A 22110-nucleotide genomic window follows, 5' to 3' on the forward strand; every position below is an offset into this window, starting at 1 on the left:
GGGCCTAAAGACCAATGACTCAAAATTAAATAGACAGAACAGTGAAAGGAAAATGGGTATGAGCCGGATCTTTCAGGATAAATCTAGTAAAAGCATAGCTCAGGAGAATTTCATAATGGTGTCATATGTTTTCAATCACAATAATAAGGAAGATTACTTCTATTTTGAGAAGGAGTAATTTGGAATTTCTTTCTTGTTCAGAATGTGACATATAGAAAAATCTCTTTCGGGAGTAGACAACACACTGAAAATGTGAATGATGTAGTAACAGAAAAAAATGACTGAGAATCATTGGTTTATTAACCCTAAAACTCGGTAAAGGTCAATTATTTATTATTATTTTTATGGATTATAAAATTAATTCTGTAATAAGAATCCTTTAAAGAATTTTCATTAAATTTAACATACTATGTACTCTTAAAACATTTGCTATGAAGTATTAGTTTTAAGGGTAATTTACTGGATAATAAAAGTCACACCAATGCTTTTTGTATCTTTCAAAGGGAATATTTTCTAAGGAAGAATATTAGATACAATACTTTCATAAATTGTCTGCAGTATGGTTTCATGAATATGACTGAGGAATTCCATCTTTTACATTTTCTAAGATAAACTTTTAAAAGATAATGAAAATTTCATTACCATGTAACATTTAACAGTAGAATAAATAAGGTTATTGACAAAATGTAATCCTGCTTTGTATTTCTTTAGGTCTGGCATTTTAGTGGTGCTTGTGAAATTCAACACAACTGGCTGCAGTGGATTACCTTCATTACCTTGTAGTATTCCATTACAGAGTAGACTACAATTTATTTACCCATTCTACTGTTTTTACATTTTTACTTCATACATTCTACTGTCTTTACATTACAAATGATGATGAGCCAGTATTTAGTATTGCCCTTTTTGATATAAGTCTGATGGGTGTATGTAGTTACAGTGTATAAGGCGTCCATTTGTACTTCTCTGATAACTAATGAAACAGATAACCTTTTCACGCTATTGGATATTTAGAAAGCCTCTGTTGTGGAATGCTCTTTCTAATCTTTCACCTCTTTTTCTATTGGGTTCTCTACCTTTTTCTTTCATAATCATTGAACCTTGAGTATTCCAGATCTAAGTTCCTTACCAGATACATACAAATATACTCTTCCTATTCTGTGACTTCCCTTTTCAGTCTTTTAATTGGATTCTTGATGGAAAAAAGTTCTTGATTTTAACGCAGTTGTTTTTTTCCAAAATTTTCCCCATACGGGTGCTTTTTCATATCCTGTTTAAGAATTTTTGTCTACTCCAATATCATAACGGTATCCATCTATTATCTCCTATAAAAAGTTATTGTTATATTTTGTATATATTATACACATTTAGACCTATCATACAGCTAGAATTAATGTCTGCATATGGAATACAGTAAGATTTAAAGATTCATTTTGTTCTAATATGGATATTTAACTGACCTCACCATTTATTGAGAAAACCATACTTATCAGATAACCATGTATACATGAATTTTAATCTGTATTGTTTGCTACACTTCTATCTTTGTACACTACCATAGCTTAATCATAAGTTTCAGTATGTGATAGCATAAACCTGCTAGATAGGTTGATCTTTGATACTGTCTTTGCTATCCCTGACTCTTCACATTTTTTAAGAAGTGCTACTTGTCAAATTTACAGATTATCAATTTCCTCCAAAACATCTGAAATTTTGTCAAACTTGAGAATCAGTTTAGGAAGCAACATTGTTTTTTTCTACTTCACTGGAAATAAACATGGACACAGACTTCAATTTATTGAAGTCTGATCAATGCTTTTTAAAAAAATTTCATATATTTTATTCATAGATGTCCTACACATATTTTTTCAGATTTATTCACAGATATTTTCCATTTTTTATGCTATTCTATGTTTTTAAAAAGCTCATTTTATATTTGTTGCTGGTATACAGAAATAACATTTTTATGAATTGAACCTGGACACTGTATCCTTACTAAATTCACTTACATAATTCATTATTTTTGGATTTTTTGTAAATACAATCAATTCATCTCAAAATGATGGGGGTTATTTTTTCTCTGTTCCTTTTTTCTCTTATCTTGCTATATTGGTTAGAACCTCCAATTAAATAGTATGATTCTCTGAATTTAAATAAAGGAAAGGAAGAAGGACCACACTATATCTGATAAAAGGGAAAGGTTATTAAGCTATTAATTCTTTTTTGTATTTCCAGTAGACAGGTTAACTTATGGTTTTCTTAAAGAGTCTAACAGAGAAGACAACCATTAATTCATACTTTCTCTTTTAAATATTCTTTGTTTTAGAGGCAAAAATGGAATACACAAGTCTGTGAACTATTAATTACTTCAGAAAAAATTATATTCTGTACTCCATGAATTTAATTTAACTTAGCTCTTCATAATCTGAAGAATTAAAACTGAATCTACCTATACCATCAACAGAACAAAAAGGCATCCTACTGTATGGGAGAATATATTTATAAATGACATATCCAAAAAGAGGTTAACATCCAAAATATATGAAGAACTCACATGCCTCAACACCCAAAAAGCAAAAAACCCAATTAAAAAATGAGTGGAGGATATAGAGACAATTTTCCAAAGAAGAAATTCAGATGGCCAACAGGGACATGAAAGATGCTCCACATCACTAATTATTATCAGGGAAATACAAATTAAAACCACAATGAGATATCACCCCACACCAGTAAGGATGGCCAGCATTGAAAAGACTAAGAACAACAAATGCTGGTGAGGATGCAGAGAAAGGAGAACCTTCCTAACTTTTGGTGGGAATGTAAGGTAGTTCAACTATTGTGGAAAGGAATATGGAGGTTCCTCAAAAAACTAAAAATAGAAATACCATTTTACCCGGAAATTCCACTCCTAAGAAATTACCCAAAGAATACAATTTCTCAGATTCAAAAAGACATATGCACCCCTATGTTTACTGCAGCAGTATTTACAATAGCCAAGACATGGAAGCAACCTAAGTGTCCATCAGCAGATGAATGGATAAAGAAGATGTGGTATATATGCACAATGGAATACTACTCAGCCATAAGAAAGAAAGAAATCCTACCATTTGCAACAACATGGATGGAGCTGGAGGATATTATGCTCAGTGAAATAAGCCAGGCATAGAAAGACAAGTACCAAATGATTTCCCTCATTTGTGGAGTATAACAACGAAGCAAAAGTGAAGGAATAAAACAGCAACAGACTCACAGATTCCCAGAAGGTAAAAGCAGTTACTGAAGGAGAGGGGTAGGGGAGGGCAGGTGGGGAGGGAGGGAGAAGGGTATTGAGGGGTATTATGTTTAGTACACATGGTGTGGGGGAGTCACGAGGAAGACAGTGTAGCACAGAGAAGGCAAATAGTGAATCTGTGGCATCTTACTACACTGATGGACAGTGACTGCAATGGGGTTTGGGGGGTACTCAATAATATGGGTGAATGTAGTAACCACATTTTTTTTCATGTGAAACCTTCATAAGACTGTATATCAATAATACCTTAATAAAAAATTTAAAATAAATAAATAAAAATAAACTGAACCTACCTCTGCTTGATTGAGGTTAGAGTTTGGAACTCGTGGGGCATGGTGGCTCAGAGCAGAGAGGCAGACAAGAATGAGGTGTAGTGCTCCAATTTCCAATGCCATCCGCCTTAGAAGTACCCCATCATCAGTTGTCAAAGGGGTAGCACTGAACAAGGTCCGGAGGACGTGGAAAGGAAGGGTTGGAAGCACATTGGCTGATGGAGACTGCAGAATATGACCTAGATTAAAAAGAGGAGAGAACTCAAAATTTAAAAATATCTAAAAACACAGCAAGGAACAACACAGAGGGTCATAAAATAACTGTGACAATGTAATAGAAAACTGTATCTTTATATTTATTAGAAAACAGCTCAAGTACCACAAATAGAACAGCAATATTTTAAAATCCAATAATAAAGAGTATATGGAAAAGCTCTCTAACACAACATGTATATAAACTCCAAAAGAAAGCTGAAATATAGTCATGTGATAATACTTGTGGACGATGCCAAGATCTAAGTTAGAATTAAAACTAAAACCTAGTAACTGATACAGAAGCACTGAAAGTTTCTTATGATGGTAGGAAAGTAACTACTTGCGTGTTGAGAATCATTTTCAACCATGAACAGGTAATGAAAGAGTGAAACTATTTTGTTTAAATTGCAATATAGTTCTCTTCTATGTCTAGATAAATACAAACACACAAACAAACAAGTCCCAAACCATTGTTATATGAATGGTGGATGAGATAACCATTGCAGAAAGGACACCACAATTAGGCTTTTAATAAACATTTACTGTATTCACTAAAAACAGTGAAGTGGCATACATGCTATTCTTTTACCTTTTCTGTGTAGAGTTACGCCTACTGTCTCATAGTAAGGAGCACAAAATACAAAGGTTCTTACCCCTTTATCTAATTAAATTAAAAAATCAGACCAAGTAATTACAAATTACCGATCTATGGAAATAAGAATATACAATTTACATATAAAACCAAACACCAGGACTGTTTAGTATGTCATAGCTGCAATTTAGCAATAATTATTACAAAATCATTTAAAGTATGCTAGCATTTTTTAAGAATTCATAAATACAAAAATAGGAAAAAAAGTATGTGCTTTGCATATTCATTTGTTATAAGATCCTCAAATTCATAGTTTTATTAAATATACTTTAAGAGTTTAACAATATATTCCTTCTAAGCATGTGAAAGTTATCACCTCTAATCAAAACCACATGATTTTAAACAAAAAAAATTAATTTTCAAATGGAATGGTCGTTAACTGAAGAACTGGAGGTAAACCAACTGAAAATCTACTTGCTAGGCTACCCTAAACTGTGATTTTTGTTTCCTTCCATTAAATAAAACTTCTGGGCCAATGGAAATAATCACCATAGCTATCAGGTGACCTTTCTTAAAAAAGATTCTCATCATATCACTACTTTAATATTACACTGCTTAAATATAATGATATAGTAATTTTCTACACATTGTTAACAAGCCTTTCCATGATTTGTTGCCAGTCACAGTTTTTAAAAATAAACTCTCAGGGCTCCTTTTTATGCAAATTTTCATCAGTTAATTTATCCACTGTCATTTAATCTGAGCCTAAAAACATTCCTCAAAAATCATTTCTTCTAACTCATCTCAACCTAAATCGACTCTATCCGGCAAGGGCCCACAAAAAAAATATGGCACTTGATTCACATGGTTGAGTAGTAAGGAAATAGTATCACATCTATGAGCCTCTACAATACTGTACCTCTCTCAAGGCTCTTGTAACTTGCTACATCTACATGTTTACATATATACATGTCTACATGTTTACATATATACTGCTATTACCAGAGGACATCAGGTACTTGAAGGAAGGGTCTAAATACCTGCTTCATCTTTTGTAAAAACTTGGCAAATAATTTTGAATAAAGAAATGAAAATCAAGATTCTTTAGGATTTATTTTATTATTGGAACTAAATTGCCAACAACAAATTATCTAGTAGTTTAATTATCAAAGAAATAAATGAATAATTGGCAATGATCTGAGTAAATCTCAACCTACCTAATATTAGATGTCATTAATAATACTAAACACTTACTTCCTTCTCCATCATCTGTCACTCCCAATACCAATCGAAGAAGGCACTGGGCATGTTTTCTCTCTTTCAGTAGCACTTCAGCATAGCCCGGAAGACGAAGAAATAATCCAAAAGCAGCCAAAGAATGGGCAGGAATGGGAGACATGGTCTGCACTGCTGACTTGATAGGTGGAGGTTCAGCTGCAATGGTTTCTGGTGCTTCATAAACTAATTCCCCTGACTGCTCAATGGTCACCCATTCAAACTGATCACTGTCTTTTGGCTTTTCCTGAGTAGTAGAAGTTACAACTGGAGCACTCACCTAAAAAAAGAGAAGTTTTGATTGGCTATATGCATTTCAACAACATGTACAAAATTTAAGACTTAACTTCAAAGAATCCCTTTAAAATATAGGAATAAAAGGATCAACTAAAGGACAATTTTTAAAAAAAAGAAGTTTCCAAACAACAGGACTTAAATGTTATGAATATGGTGTTGTCTGCCAAGTATCTCTACTTTAAAGCTACCATTTTTTTTCCTTTGTAATTAGTTAAGTATCTGCAGACTGATTCTTGGAGACAAGGTATCTTGTTTCTCCTCAAATTTTGATCCATTAGAATTAGCATTTCTATAATTCTTGCCTGAAACAGTAATTACTAGGGTGGTTGCCAAATGGTAATTTCTAATTCTATCAGTCCTTCCACATTTATTAGTTGTTACTGAATGGTAAGAAACAACATTCTCTTCTTCTCCATCTATTTATTCATTCATTTATTAATTTTTATCAGTATGGATTCTAATTTTACTTTGTAGGTTCTCATCTGTTACTATCATTTTATTTGATATCCAAGTAGAATCAGACTTGGTCACTGACACCCCCTGAAAGCAGGCTTCCGTATCTAGGCTCATCCTCTGAATTCCCTGCCCCAATCTTAGAATTGTTCCAAGGAGTCCTGACTTCTTTTAGTGTAAAATAGTATTTTAAAAAGAATATATGAGATATAGGTATGCATACATTGCTGGAGGGAGTCTGATTCCAGGCCCAATAATCAAACAAACCTAGACACACATGTATATATGTGAGTGCATATACAGAAAAAATTTCTACCTTGTACTCTTCAAAAATGTCAAGGCCAAGAAAGACAAATCAAGATAGAACTGTTATGTTTAAAGGAGACTAAAGACAACTAAATGCAATATACAACCCTGTATCTCTGACCACCACTTACCTCAGATTACACAAAATTTTATTTCTTTTTTGGCCTTCAAGAACATTAATGATACAACTGGTAAAATGTGAGTAAGATCTACTCGTTGACTTAATTTACTGTTGAGTATGGGCCACATTTTCTTGTTTCTTTGCATGTCTAGTAATTTTTCTTCCTATATACTGATCATTGATTATAAGATACAATAACTTAATTCTATAACCTTCCTCTGGAGTGTGTTTCATTCTGTTTTAGCAGATAGTTAAATTACTGGTGGGTCACCCTGAACTTACTGAGGCTTTGTAATTTATTAGGAGAGTCTATTTTGATTTTGCTTTTATTTCTCAAGTGAATCTCTTTACTGGGATATTGTTTTTACTCTTTAATGTGTGACTCAGTTGCAATTCCAATGGAAAAGTCCAGGATTTCTACTTCTAACTTGGCAGGACTGAAATTATAAATTTTGTCTTCTCTATAATGAAGAGAAGCTGAAACCTCTGCACAGCTCTGTCTGTCTTCCAACTCTTGCTTGCCCTCAAGACTCCTATGTATTCTTAATTCAGAAGCCAGCTATGACTTCGCAGGAATTCATGTGCAGAATTTGGAGTTCCCATATGTGCCTCTATTCTTTTTGAATTCCTCCCTGTTCAATTTCCAGCCAGTAAGGAAAAATTCAACTCCACGGGCCAATAACATTGTCACTTTTGCTGGAATTGTCTCACCCACACAGACTGATGAGTAACCTCAGGAGAAAAGTTGTACAGATGCTAATTTCACCCAGTATAGTTCCATTCATTCTGTATTTAAATCCTCTTCAATAGCTGGTCCTTCTCCAGAGCCTTTAAATAATTTTTAAAAATATTTTGTCCAGAATTTATAATTATATACATAGGAGACTTAATCCCATACCTGTTTTTCTGCTATTACTGATTTATCTTTTATGGAAGGGGTGATGGTGGTAAAGAATTGTACATGGTTTTCTTCACTGGGTATTGAATTCTAGGATGGAAGAGTTTTTTTTTTTTTTCCTTCTAGCACTTTAAAGATGTAATTCCCTGGCTCCCAAGGTTTCTGTTGAAAGGTTAATTGTCAGTGTTATTGTTGCTATTTTGAAAGTAATTCATTCCTTTTTGGTTGGGTTTAAGATTTTCTCTTTGTCTTTCATTTTAAGTAGTTTACCATGATGTTCCTAGCCATGAATATTCTGTTTGGGGTTTACAGAGCTTCTTGACTTTTGGGATTTAGGTTTTACATCAATTTTGGAAATATTCTTACATTCAGTATTATTTCTGTCCCTGTTTTAATCCACTCTTTTTCTGCAACTACAAATTCATATTAGAATTTTTCACTTCTAGCTAAATATATATCCATACAGCTCTTACATTCTCTTTAGTTCTTATACTTCATATGCTTCAATTTGGATGTCTTCTTTTGATACATCTTCCAGTTCACTAATTTTTCAATAGTATTGTCGAATTTGTTGTTAAATCCATCTAACAATTTTCTTAATTTGAGATATCAGAAATTCCCTATTCTAGAAGGCTGGTATTATTACCTTGGCAGCAAAATCAAAGATATCACAAGACATTACAGATCAAAATCTGTATCCATGTCCTATTGCTGTTGTAACAACATATTACCACAAACTTGGTGGCTTAAAAACAGCAAATTCATTATCCTAAAGATCCAAAAGTCAAAAATCCAAAATGGGTCTTAAGGGACTAGAATCAAAGCTACAGATTCTAAAACTCAAAGATGTTCCTTCCGGAGAATCTCAGGGAATACCAGTTCCTTGCCTTTTCTAGCTTCAAGAGGCTGCCCACATTCCTTGGCTTTTGGCTACTACATTCAGACCTCTGCTTCCATCATCACATCTCCTTTGACTCTGCTACCACTGTCACACACTTTCTCTACCCTGGCATCTGCTTAAATGGCTGAGAGGATCCACAAGTAATATGCCTAATCTCTTCATTTAGCCCTCTGTGTGACTGAATACTCATGAATTTCTAGTTTTCTGAAGCACTAGCAAAGGCTGAATAGCCATATCCTTGGCTTCTTCTCCAGACTATGCTTGTCTGATATTGACTCTTTAATTTTTTTTTATATCTTTCAGAATGTGGATAGGGCTTAGAATTTCCCAAACTGTCAAGTGCTGGCTGCTTGTTGCTTAAGAGTTTTCCCTTCATTTCTCCCTCTGTTTTCACATTTTACTGTAAGCAGCAAGAAAAAATTGGCACATTCACTCTCTGCTTAGAAATCTGAGCTAAACATCCAAGATCATCACTTTTAAGTACTGCTTTGCACATTCAGGACATAAATGAGCTAAGGTTTCTGCCAGTAAGTGGCAAGGATCGCCTGTTCTTCAGTCTCTGATACATGTTCCTCATTTCTCTTTAAGCCTAACCATGAGCATTTTTAACATCCATACTTCTACTAACAGTCTGCTAATAACAACACGGGTATTCTCTAAGATGATACAGGTTTTCTCTACTGTGATCCTTACTTCCTTCTGAGCCCTCACTGGCAGAGGTCCTACCATCCCTATTTGTACTAACAGTCCATTCAGGGCAATCTAAGTTTTCTAGTAATCCTGCTCTTCAAAATTCTTCCACACTTGGCCAACTACCCAACTTAAAATAACTTCCACGTTTTTATGTACTTATTACAGCACCACCCCACTTCCAGGTACCAATCAATCTAATAAACCATACTGAATACTGAGTTAGAAAAATCATCTTCAGTGAGCAACAATAATCTTGAGAATGTTGGGGGTCTTTTCTGTTTCAAACTTTTGACTACATCATTACTTTTTTCAGAAAGAAGTAAAACTTTATTCATACTTTTGTCAATCACTTAATATCATGGTTGTATCACCTTAAAACAAAAACACATCAAGCTTTCTGCAGAGCAGCAGGTAAGCAATGACCATTTACTGAACAGGTGTTGTGGGCTGAATTGTATCCCCCAAAGGTATGCTCAAGTCCTAACCTCCAGAACGTGAGAATGTAACTTTATTTTGGAAATAGGGTCTTTGCAGATGTAATCAAGTTAAATTGAGGTCATGTTGGATTAGGGTGGAGCCTAAATTCAATGACTGATGTTTTATGGAGAGGGAGATAGAGAAACACACAGATGCGCACAAGGAAGATGCCTTGTGATTATACAGACAGAAAGAGGAGTGATGCAGCTACAGGCCAATGAAAGCCAAGAATGGCTAGCAACCACCAGAAGCTAAGAATAGGCAGGGAAGGGTTCTTCCCTAGAGCCTTCACAGGGAGCACAGCACTGGTAACACCTTGATTTCAGACTTACAGCCCCTTGAACTATAAGAGAATAAATTTCCATTGTTTTAAGCCACTCAGTTTGTGGTACTTTGTTACAGCAGCCCCAGGAAATTAATGCAGGCGTATTTATACTAAGTACATGAAATTAGAGAGATTAATTCCTCTACTTCATTCAACAAACATAAAGTACTTTGTATTTACAACTCTTCACGCACCACAATCCCCCATCATTAATGAGACAACATTACAAGAACATACATCAATAACAGCAACATTAACAAACAGGTAAAGAGGTCAAAATACTATGTTTTTAAAAGTACCTAAAATAGGGATAGAAATTAAGCAAAAAGACATAATGCATTTGTGTCACAATATACAATAGTATTTTACTCTCATACTTCCAGCAATATTCTTAATTAACATCACACCTAAGAAGCAGAAAAACAAAACTGTTACAACAGCATGACAACCATAAAAATCAAGGTACATACACCAGTGTAATGAATTTGGCAAATAAATTCAGTCTCCAACATTTCTTTCCCACCAACTAATTCTCACAAAGCTCTGTTAGGCTACCTGTGAGAAATTTATACAATGCTCAAAAGCTGTAAGGGTAAGAATACTTGCAAAGGTTTATACAAGGAAGTTTAAAAAACTAGCAAAAAAAGAAGGAAGTGCTTTACCAGTGAATGATATATTCAATTAGGAATCTTATCTTACTTGTTGAATTACTTCTGGATATAGCATGGGTAGTCTTTCTGCAATGAGAGCCAGTCCACCCATTCCTGCAAAAACTTGTAATGGTGACTGAATGGGACAAGTTTCAAGTAAAGATTCATCCAATATCCCATCCATACATTCATCACTTGGAGTGAGAGCTTCATCTTCTAGACAGCCACCAAGTAAGTCTCCATGATCTAGAACAATATACACAAATAACAGGTAAGAAAGGATCTATTTATATAATACTCTTTCATTTACTTAGCAGATATTGCCAACTCAACAAAAGGCATACACATCTTTAAGCTATTCACATATAGTTGTTGAGACTAGATGCTACAACATTCATTAAATTAACTTCTGATATTGCTTCCTATACTCTAATTACTCAAAATATGGTCATGGATCAATAGTACTGGCATGAGCTGAATACTTTTTAAATGTGGAATCTCAGGTTCCACACAAGACCTAATGAATAAGCCTCTGCATTTTAACAATGTTCTGTAAGTAATTTATAAGAATATTGAAGTTTGGGAAGCAATGTCCTTTAGAGCATAGATGTAAGATATATTCTAAGCTAAAATAAGTCAGTCCTCAGAGAACTCAAAGCAAATATATGTACATTATGCTCAAAAGAACAATTAGGAAAAACTGAATACTGACATAGACTTCCTTTACTGAAAACTAAAAATCATACCGTATTGGTTTAACTTTGAATTACTCATAAGAGAAAACCAAAAGGGTAGTTTGTTCACACAAAACCAGACCACTGTAACATTTAAAAAATTAAGCAAAGGAAATGTACTAAAACTTTACAGAAGAATGTAAGGGGCTAATAATAAAATATGGAACCTTAACCACGAGAAAAATTGAAGTTAAAATAAGATGATGCCATAGTGACATTATGAAAATCTTTGCTTAAATAGCACTGAAAGTGGTGAAAAATGAGAAAAAATCAGATTGTTTCAATAATTGGGAAACAAATTTTGTTATATCCATTTTTTAAAAAGGCAATAAAAATGTCCATTTAGAAATACTTAATGGAATATATAAGTAAAAATAAGGCAAAAAAATGAACAGTTCCACTTCTGTTTGAAGACAAAAAGTTTAAGAGCTTGAAATACCACCGACTATAAATTATCAGTAAATTAGAAATTCCAAATTGGGTTCTCACTTTATTATAAAATGATAACCAATTTACATGGCAGAAACAATATTAGAAATCAAAGTACATGTGTTCATAAAATAAGTGTTACTATAAGAGTGCATTAAGATGAATTTCCAACAGAAATAATAGGTATTTTTTTATTACAAGTAACTCAGTCATAAAGAAAATATCTCATTAAGTTCACATAATAAAAAAAAAAGTAAATGAAATCATCAGCTACAGAAATTCCTGCTTCCTCAGATTATAGACAGTTAATTTTAAAGGAATATCAATCTTACACATACCTTTTTCAGGGTGTAATCTTTTAAAAGAATCTGTTTTTGATAGACTTGGGTCTGTGATAACTCTAGATCCCAACTTAACAGTCAGATCTACTGAACGGTAACCCTGAGGAAGCTTCCGGTCATACAGAAGAGTTAAAAGCTGTGCAAGCGTCATTTCAGCTGGTAATGGCTGACCTAAAAACAACATAACTAAGTTTTAAACCTGGAGTCCAATGGGGAGACATTTACTTGGCTTGATTTTTTTCAATTACTTACTATTTCTACTTAATTACAGGTAAGAGTTTCATTATGATACCAATTTTAAAACAAGTTAAAATCAGCACACGGGATGTACACGAAAACCTATTTCTGACACATATGAACAATGTCAATAGAATGTGTTAATTGTTAACCAAATCCCACCAAGATCTTCTGAGCCATAGAAAACAGAAACAAAGCAAAACATTTCCATAAGCCTGGGGTTGGCATAGTCTTTCTGTAGAAGGCCAGAAAGTATATATTTTAAGCTATGGGGGCTATAAGGTCTTTACTTAAACTACTAACTCTACCACCATAGCATGAGAACACCAATAGACAATATATTAGTAAACAGGCATTACTGTATTCCAAGAAAACTTTTTTATAAAAAGCAGCATCCAGTTCACTAGCCATAGTTTGCTGACCTCTGCTATAAATGGACAAAATAAAGCTAAGAAGTAAAATCCATTCAAAGTTACTTGGCAATTTCATTATAATAATACAGTACAAAAGTGGATATAAAATAGGTATACCTTTGCCAATGCAAAGTATACTGGGTCAAAAAATACATTTTAGCTGGGGAGAAAAACTGCTCAATTATACATCTAAGAATCTACTGCTAGAACTAGTTCTTCAAAATTTGCCTCACACTGCTTCCTATATAACTTGTTATGAACCCTTTAAAACATTCATTTTACTGATAATTTTAAGGCACATTGACAGCAAAATTTAGGAAGCAAATAAAGCATAAAAATGCAACATTATACTGTTAAAAAGGATATGCACAAGGTTACTCCCTTTTTTGTTCTATTCTTGGAGGGAAGTGTACGGACAAAGCCTCACTAACTCATTGATCTCATTAAACATGATTCTAGTGATTATAGAGTTTAGTTGATTACAAGTGTTCATAGATTGTAGATTATAGATTATAGATTATGGTTGATTCTAGTGATTATAGAATTAGATAGTTGTAAAATTATTAAAACTTCTTAAGTTTTTTCTTATTGTGAACATTACCAGCCAAGAGTTTATGGAACAGGTGAAACACTGGGACAGTAATTATTTTGTTGGCAGCCTCTGCTCCAGAAGAAGTACTTCCTATTTTATCAGGCATGGTTCTCCCTCTCCTGGATGGAGGGCGAGGTGGTGTAGCTGACACAGCACGCTTAGATTGGGATTTCAGCCCTGAAAGAACCAGAGAATTCTATATAGCCAACACACTAATAAAGTAAAATGGTATTTCTGTATTTAATAAAGTACCATATTCCTAACTATCAACAAAAGAGAAATGTTTCTTCTAATCTATATCTGATCTCCCAATTCTGTGTGACCCTCATGACACACCACTAACTTTGGCTTTGCATTTGTAACTATTTTCCAAGAAAATAAAAACTAGTGCTAACTTCTATAACCTCTGAGATAGATGATCATCTATTTCTACAAAGCAGTTTCATGCAAATATGTATAGGAAATCCTGTGTTCTTAATTTTTTTTGAGATAGGATAAATTATACCAATACAGAAATCTCCTATTGAGGAGTAAGGTAATGTAGACTAAGCCTTCTCTTTTGAAGTAAAATCATCTCACCTATGTCAAGAAATATATCCTCCAAAATGATAAGTTATCTTGGCCATTCTGTCTTCTTTCTACACCTAATAAATCTCCATACATTGTCAATCTTAACAGAATATCTAACCTGTTCACACATATTCAATGTCTGATGAAAGTAAGCTGTGGACATAAAATAAGATTAATAAATCTGCTGCCAAAGAGCAATGGATTTCTGGTGTAACATTTTTGCATTTAGTATTAACACCACTACAAGTCAGCTTCTTCCATTAATACTTTTTATTGCATGAAGTTCCTATACATATTGTATCTTACAGAAACTGAAACAAAATCAATGTAAGAAAACACCTGAAGCATACCTGAAGCAACAACAACACTGTAATTGTCCTGAAATCCATTTTCTGCCTTCACTTTTTCTTTCTCTTCATGGTTTTTCTTTTCCTTGTCATCTTTTTGTTCACTAATTAGTTTGGCAGTGATACTCGGTGTATCTGCAAGAAAATATTACCTAAAATACTTTGCTTTTCAAAATCAAGAAGAGAAGTAATAAATATTTCAGATGAAGATTACACAAGATTACACTGTCACTAATATGGAGGCAATGTAAATGGATTTAGAAGAAATGTTATGAGGTAAAAGCCTGATATTCAATCACTGCTGATACCAACAACAGAGATTCACCACTGTTGTTAAGCTAGTATACTTAAATTCCAATCTCTGGAAAATATTACAAATTACAATAGTACCATCTCTAGTGGCAATGAAAAATGATTACCATGAAAAGTTTATTTTAGGCACAGTTTAATGTGCTTGCCACCAACATCCAATCTGGTTCTCATAATACACATATTGGAAAGAATATTATTTTCAAAGTAAGGAAACAGCCTTAGCAAGGCTGATGCAACCTGCAAATTGCAAATACACAATTCAAGCTCAGGAGTCATCGTAAAGCATTACATTAGCCTTCTCCTTATTTTACAAATGGAAATATAGGAACAAATTTTAGTAACACAGATTTCTTATTTTGTTACTGTTATTTAGTTAGGAATCTTTGATAAAAAAGTAATATGTTTTACTAGTATTTTAAGAATACTAAGGATTTTCATAATTATTACTCTCTAACATTTTCCTTCATCATTTTGGAATATGGCATGCTATAAAAAATCATGAAATACATGGGTGACCATAAAGTGATCTGATTTAGCAATTAAGAAATCCAAAAAGCTGAATAAACTGTTTTGATACCAGGAATGGTTTTCACTAAGGGGATATGGCTGATACAGTTTCTTTTTTTCACTTTTTTAACTTAACACAATTATGATCCAATGCTTTCTTACCATGTTAAAACAGGTAAAATAATAAAATAATGAAATATCTTTTATATTATCGATTTTGTAGCTTTCTTTGAGTATCTGAAAATAGCCCAGTCATCTCAATTTTTGGAGCTTCTTCCTAACTGCAGATTGCCTTTAGACAGTTCCTGTTGTTATGAAATTTAGAAATTTTGTACTACAAACAATAAACACATAATCCAACAATACATTTTACTTCCTTACAGAAACAATGAAGCAACCCAAAATGGCAAAAATAGTTACAGAAGTCAGAAAGAAATGTTTAAATAATAAACACTATTTATTTATAGAATAATCAGGAAAACATGTAAAGGTCATTAGATGATAGGAACTTACATAGTGTTATTTCAATAAATGCCATTCAAACATTGAAAGTTTATTACTAACAAAAATTTTTCTCATCTTTCTGTTTAACATTGTTCTGGTTTAGATACTGCTTCTGGGCAAAATAAAACAACAAACTACACTTACTCTCCTACCAGAAATAACTAAAAATTTTTTGGAAAATATATGGAATAATAGTTTTCAGACACTAGGAATCAGGAAGGCAGGACAGTGAAGCCTGGGTGAGTAGAAACAAATGAGGTGAGCCCTAGGACTGCTCCAGCTTATTGCCTGGTGAATTTCCCAGGCTACAGCTCAGCACAACCCAGGTGTCACCCAACATAAGGATACAGAGCTGGGAGACCATGAGGACAAAGGCAGTTGGCTGCAGTTCACAGGTCACATTGCCAGGGAGGAAAGATCTGCACAGAGTGCATGCTCCGGAGATGTACAGAGGGTACCTTTTGAGTCTTTGGTGAATATTGATGGGCATTATATATGATGATAACCACCTAAGGTCAGGGAAAGCACTTATCAAAAGTAGCAACCCCAGGGTCTAAATAGAGGGTTGTAATAACTAGTATTATCAATATCTAATGAATTGCTAACAGAGTTCTCAGAAGGGTACTACCTCATTAGTGAGGCCAAATTAGTTGTAGACCTAAGTATAGATTTATTAAAAATTTTCATCACTGCAATAAGTTCTGCCCTAGATTAAAAGCTGCTCTGGTCCTACCTAACAAGGATTAAAAGCTGGCCCTAAAAGCAACAATTCGTTTTCAAGTAATATAGCTTCATCTCAGAACAAAACCAAAAACATTTATTAGAATACAAAAATGACCAGCACACAAAAAAGTAAAAATATTAACAATTGTACTGTCTGGCATCCAATAACATTTTCCAGGCAAATAGAGAACCAATAGTATATGATCCCTAATGAGAAAAAAATAATAATAATCGAGATAAATAGACCAGTATGCTCAAGATGATAAAGGAATGTTTGTATACTTTAAATAAGGACAAGGAGACAGAAAAAAGAACTAAACAGAACTTCCAACAGACTACACACTCCAGAGGAACATATCAGTGGACTCGAAGATAAAATATAAATTATCGAAAATTTTTAAAAAGAGGTGGAGAAGTTGGGGAAAAAAAGAATGGAGCTCCAGTGAGCTAAGGAACAACTTCAAGAGACCTAATAAATGTATAATATTTGAGAAAATAAATGTAAAAAATTTCCAAAGTTATAAACCCCCAGATTCAAGAAAGTGAACAAACCCAAATCATAAAAAAACATGAAGACACATAATAATCAAATTGCCTAAAAACAGTAACAGAAATTTGTAAAAGCAAAAATACCAACACATAACCTTTATGATTCGAATGTAATATAGTAGAATGCTATAGGAAGTGGGTAAAATTACTGAGTAATTGTGAATTATGTTTTCATACATGTTGATAAAATACATATGCACATATAAATGAATTGTAAAATATAGCTAGATACCATAAACATACTTTAAAGAACCAAGGCATTGCTACATAGAGGTTAAATTCAATACTTGAAAGTTTTTGATGTATGCTCAAGATGACTCTGCTGGACTTTTTACTAGGATGTAGTGTTCTTCCAAAGCAATCAGTTCAGTTTTTAATTTTTAGGTAATAAAGTTTTATAAAATATTCTAAATGGCAGAATGTCACATATTAGAAAATAGCATTATTTTAAAGTATAGCAAAAATTACATTTCTAGTTATTTTCTGGTATAGTATCTAGTTTTCCTTTATCAAGTTAAATGTATGAAATATCAGTAACTGAACTTGACTATACTTCCCCACTTCTCCCTTCAGTTAATTAATTAAAACTAATTAATTTTTCATTTTTTTCTTCATATCATGTAGAAGGGACTATGTTAGAGGAAAGTCTGTAAACTCAAATTTTCAAAAAAGTCTAGTTGTAACAAATAAAGTAGCCGTTTCAAATTAGCAAAATGTTACTTATATATTTATAATGATATTCTAATATTTTATTATTTAACTTGTAAAAAGATAGAAGTAGATGCAGTGACTAAAACTGAAAAAGAATCTTTTCTACCTTATTTTCTCAGTGATCACATCCATTCACATGGTTTAACTTACCATCTAACAACTCCCAGGTCTCTTTGAACTAGTCTTTTATTCTAAGCTTAGAACTGTATTTCAAATGATAAATGAACATGACTTTTTGTCTGAGATACTCCTAACTTCCTTTAGTTGTCAGTGTTGCTTAAAGACTTAGGTGCTCCTTCCAATGTGTACAGATAGAAACATACATTTACATGAGAATGCCAACATTTGCAGTTCATTTTTAAATCTGACAACATACTTAAGATCATAAATGCTTTGTGGGGCAGAATATGTGTCTTGCTCACTCTAACATCCTAGGACAAATTACTCTGTTTCCATATAGCAGATACTCAATTCATTCACTGATTAGGATTTCTGAGAGACAGTAAACTCAAACTATCCACAATCAATTTACATTCTGCCATCAAAAACTGCTTTTAATAACCTGTACATTGTTTAAAGCCATCATCAGAGAGCTTTTTAAATACAGGCAAGAAAGCAAGGTAAGAAGCTCTCTCTGCTTTCTTCAGTATTATAAACAATAAGATCATCAGTCAACTCTACTTACTTCATTTTCATCTCTTGACCATTCATTTCTTTCCTAGGTTTAGTAACTGTTTATGATTTAGAATCCTGTTATCCAACCTAATAGTCTGCACATCATCTACTATAAAACAGCCAGAAGGTTTACTGTGAGAAAATTCTAACAGCTTCCCAAGGCTTGTGTACATTTCCAATTAAACATTCTGTCTTTATTAAATGTAACACCCTACACACCAAAAGAACTTATAGCTGCTGGAATGTATATTTTGTCCACTCCCATGACTTCTTACTCATGCATCAAAATGAAAGACATCTTGACCTTTTCTAGTCATTGAAGGGTTGCTCAATGAGGGGATGCAACAAAATAGTTATAAAAATAACAAAATTCCACATATGTATCTAACATAAAGTTAAAGAAAAATAAATACTTAGATCTGACTTGCCTGATACTCTGTCAAGAACTTCTGATAATGTTGTTGAGACTGGCAAATGAAGTGTACGGAATTTATGGCCTGCTCCGTACATTGGATGCTGGATGACATGGCTAGTAGCATTGATTCTACCTTTGTATAGCTGAAAATTAATTCAAAAGAAATCAAGAAGTAATTTTTAGAAATATGTATCATTATGAACCAATTTCAAAAAATGAAAATTCAATTTTTTATTAAATTTCAAAATACACACAAAAAAGTAAGTAAAAAAGTATTTCTTTAAAACCATGCTGATTAACTTTGGTATCAGAAGTATTATACCTAATATTCTGTCACTTTCCTCTAAATCAAATTATACTATTAATGATATGGTATAATTAGGCTATTCTAAGCAAGGAGGCTATCTGAAAGAAATTGTTTAAGTCCTATCATTAAGTATAAGGGTCATTGTAGGTTTCAATTTGCTTTATTAGAAATTAGAATATAGAGATAACTGTAAGCTCTGCTATGAAATTATAAAATATCTGTATACATGGCTAATCATTAAGATTTAATTTAACAGTTAAATACTTACTGGACAGGGAGACTGAAGAAACATAGTCACTTTCTCATCCTCCAGCATCAACTGCAAAAATAATCTACGTATGAAACCTGAAATGTTCCCGGATGTTGGAAGGTTCCCTCTTTGAGGGGATGTCTGAAATAGTTCACAGAGAACCTAAATAGGCAAGAAATTTTAAGTTAAATGCAGTATTTATTTGTAGCTCTGTAATTTAGCAAAGAAAAAGAAAATTAAGAATGTGGATTGCCAAGTATATATGAATATATCAAATCAGCAATTAAACAGTACACTATTTCATCTTAAAATATATGAATACAGAAATATTAAAAAGTTAAAAAAGTGCAACAAATATTTCCATGGATAAGAAAAGTTACCACTACAGAGTTCTCACATAATAAATACACAGCATAACCAACTTACTTTAGTCATTATCACTGTGATTATAACACAATAAAAATCATGGAAAAAGTATATTAAAAACATAAAGCCTTCACAAGAAGCTGAGAGGTGATAATTAGGCCAGAAAGCAATGGGACACAAACCAAACTTTCAAATACCCATATATATGGCATTGGTTAAAATTGGTCAATTAAGCATTTCCTTTTAATTAGGCACATTAAGCAGATATAGTTTCCCAATAATTAATTATTTGAGGCAATAAAGTATCTTGCTATTTTTCTTAATACATTTAAATCATTATTTCTTGAAAATTAGGATAGCTATCCTTCCATATCTTAAGAAAATTTGACCTGAATAAACATTACCATATAAAGAAGTAAAAAATAAGTTGATTCTTATTTCTTAGTGTCCACCATGTCTCATACAGACTCTATACTCTTTACTTCATATACATCCCACTATTTAATCCTCTCAAAAAAATCTTTCAGGAAGGTATTATTATTCCTCTCTTATATGTTGAACAATTTTTGCTATCACCTGTCAGTAAGGTTCCAACAGCTAAATAAGAGCAGAATCTGGCAAAAAGCAACTAGAATTATTCTTGAAATGTCTAGCTTTCAAGATTTTTTGGTCCCATGGATTTGATACAACAAAATCACCATTCATATTTTTAATGTGATTTACCTGGAGTCTCCCTGAAACTTACTTTAACATCTGCTTCAGTAGGGAAGCAAACCAACAGTTGTAGCAATCCAGCTACAACAAAAGGCAGTGCCTCAGTGCAGATGAGGCACTCAACAACCACCTTCAAGGGCTCAATCCTGTTTCAGCAGCTTACGTGTTCCTCTGGGCTTGATTCTTTCTATTTGAGGGAATTTTTAAGGAGGAGGACTGTTTGATCTACAGCTAGAATTTCCATGAATTTGCCCCTTAGCTCAACAAAAAAAAAAACCTTGATTTATGTGACAGTTGAGGGGAGGAAGAAGGAAGTGTTAGTACTTTAATTATGGTTTAAATTCAGATCCTTAACTGTGCCCAAAACCCAAACTTTACCATCACTGGCCTTAATACATGCCCCTTTACTAATTAATTTCACTAGCGCTATGGGACAGTGTATTAAAACAATAAGATGCCTAAAACATAAGCCTGTTTTTCTACTCTTACCTGTGCCATCAGTTTTTGATTATTAGGGTGGCATGATATGCACTGCAGAAAGAATGCCACAGTTGCATTCTCAATCGCTGTCCTCTGTTGAGTAGTCAATCCTGTTGGAGCAGCTGAAGGAAGTGAAGCTGATCTTGCACTGGTCTGTTGTGCACCCAAATTATGCCCTCCAGAAGTGGACCCGGAGTGACACAGTAAAAACAGAAGTGCTGTCCACAGTGGATTGACTTCAGACCCACCAAGCCAGTCTTTCATAATGTGGCTGCTGCCAACTTCTGTCAAAAACCTCAGAATAGGAGCAACCAGGTCTGCTGTGATAGGCATCTTATTACATTGTTGTGGAACATGATGCCGCCTAAGTTTATCCTGAGAACTATCTATTGACTGAGCAACGCTTTCTGAGTAAGAAATGTGGCTAAAGCAGAAACTAGCCAGACTCCTCACAAGAAGAGAAGGCAAACCTGAGTCCAATAATTGTTTGGTAGCTTCTGGAGACTGCGAAGAGGAAGCAAGGGTGGCCAAATGTGATTCAGTTAGTGCAAGAGGTGCTTGCGCATTTTTAGAATCATCTGTTAAAGATGAACTAAGATCCTGCTTTTTGCTGTCATCTGTCATGGACAGTCTGTGGTGACACTGCATTGGAGGAGGGGTAATTCCCATCCAGCCCATAAGCAAAGAAAAATAACTTGGGTGTATGTGACACATTGAGCAAAGAAGACTGTCAACAGCTTTCTTCAAAACCATATTGCACGGTAGAGACATGGACCAATTAAAAAGTAACCTAGGGGAATAAAAGATACCATGTTACCAATATATATATATATTTAGAAAGACCTCAGTGTTTCAAATATTTCTACTAGAAATCAATCTATCCTCTATAAAATCTCTAAGATTAAATACTTTATTTGCTATTAAATATGACATTATAAAGTCTCAGGAAGGCTATTTGTGATATGTATAATATTTAAGTATTTTGGTAGCCTGGAAGTATCAGACTTGTGAAATAAGTAAAAGACCAAGAGATCTGTATTGAAATGATACTACCATTCTCTGCATGGCCTCAGAAACCATATAAGCAATGAAAAATTATACCAAAGACAAGTTTAGATTAAATTTGA

The 22110-nt window shown here is 33.4% G+C and overlaps 1 protein-coding gene across 16 annotated transcripts in view; it reads right to left on the reverse strand.

Moving 5' to 3' along the window:
- BIRC6 (baculoviral IAP repeat containing 6) overlaps window positions 1–22110 on the reverse strand; it is a 268324-nt gene that overhangs the window by 96205 nt on the left and 150009 nt on the right. For all 16 annotated transcript variants that reach the window (XR_012121905.1, XR_012121902.1, XR_012121903.1 and 13 more), the window contains 9 exons: window positions 20993–21773; window positions 19442–19585; window positions 18880–19009; window positions 14474–14605; window positions 13563–13730; window positions 12309–12482; window positions 10857–11053; window positions 5666–5966; window positions 3586–3803 (listed from right to left, as the gene is read on the reverse strand). Coding sequence is in view for 13 of the 16 variants with exons in the window: in XM_073214568.1 (XP_073070669.1) it covers window positions 3586–3803; window positions 5666–5966; window positions 10857–11053; window positions 12309–12482; window positions 13563–13730; window positions 14474–14605; window positions 18880–19009; window positions 19442–19585; window positions 20993–21773 (2245 nt within the window). In the remaining 3 variants the exon portion in view is untranslated. The remainder of the gene's footprint in view (window positions 1–3585; window positions 3804–5665; window positions 5967–10856; window positions 11054–12308; window positions 12483–13562; window positions 13731–14473; window positions 14606–18879; window positions 19010–19441; window positions 19586–20992; window positions 21774–22110) is intronic.

Source organism: Manis javanica, chromosome 1 (assembly GCF_040802235.1).
Source record: "Manis javanica isolate MJ-LG chromosome 1, MJ_LKY, whole genome shotgun sequence".
NCBI classification, from domain to species: domain Eukaryota; kingdom Metazoa; phylum Chordata; class Mammalia; order Pholidota; family Manidae; genus Manis; species Manis javanica.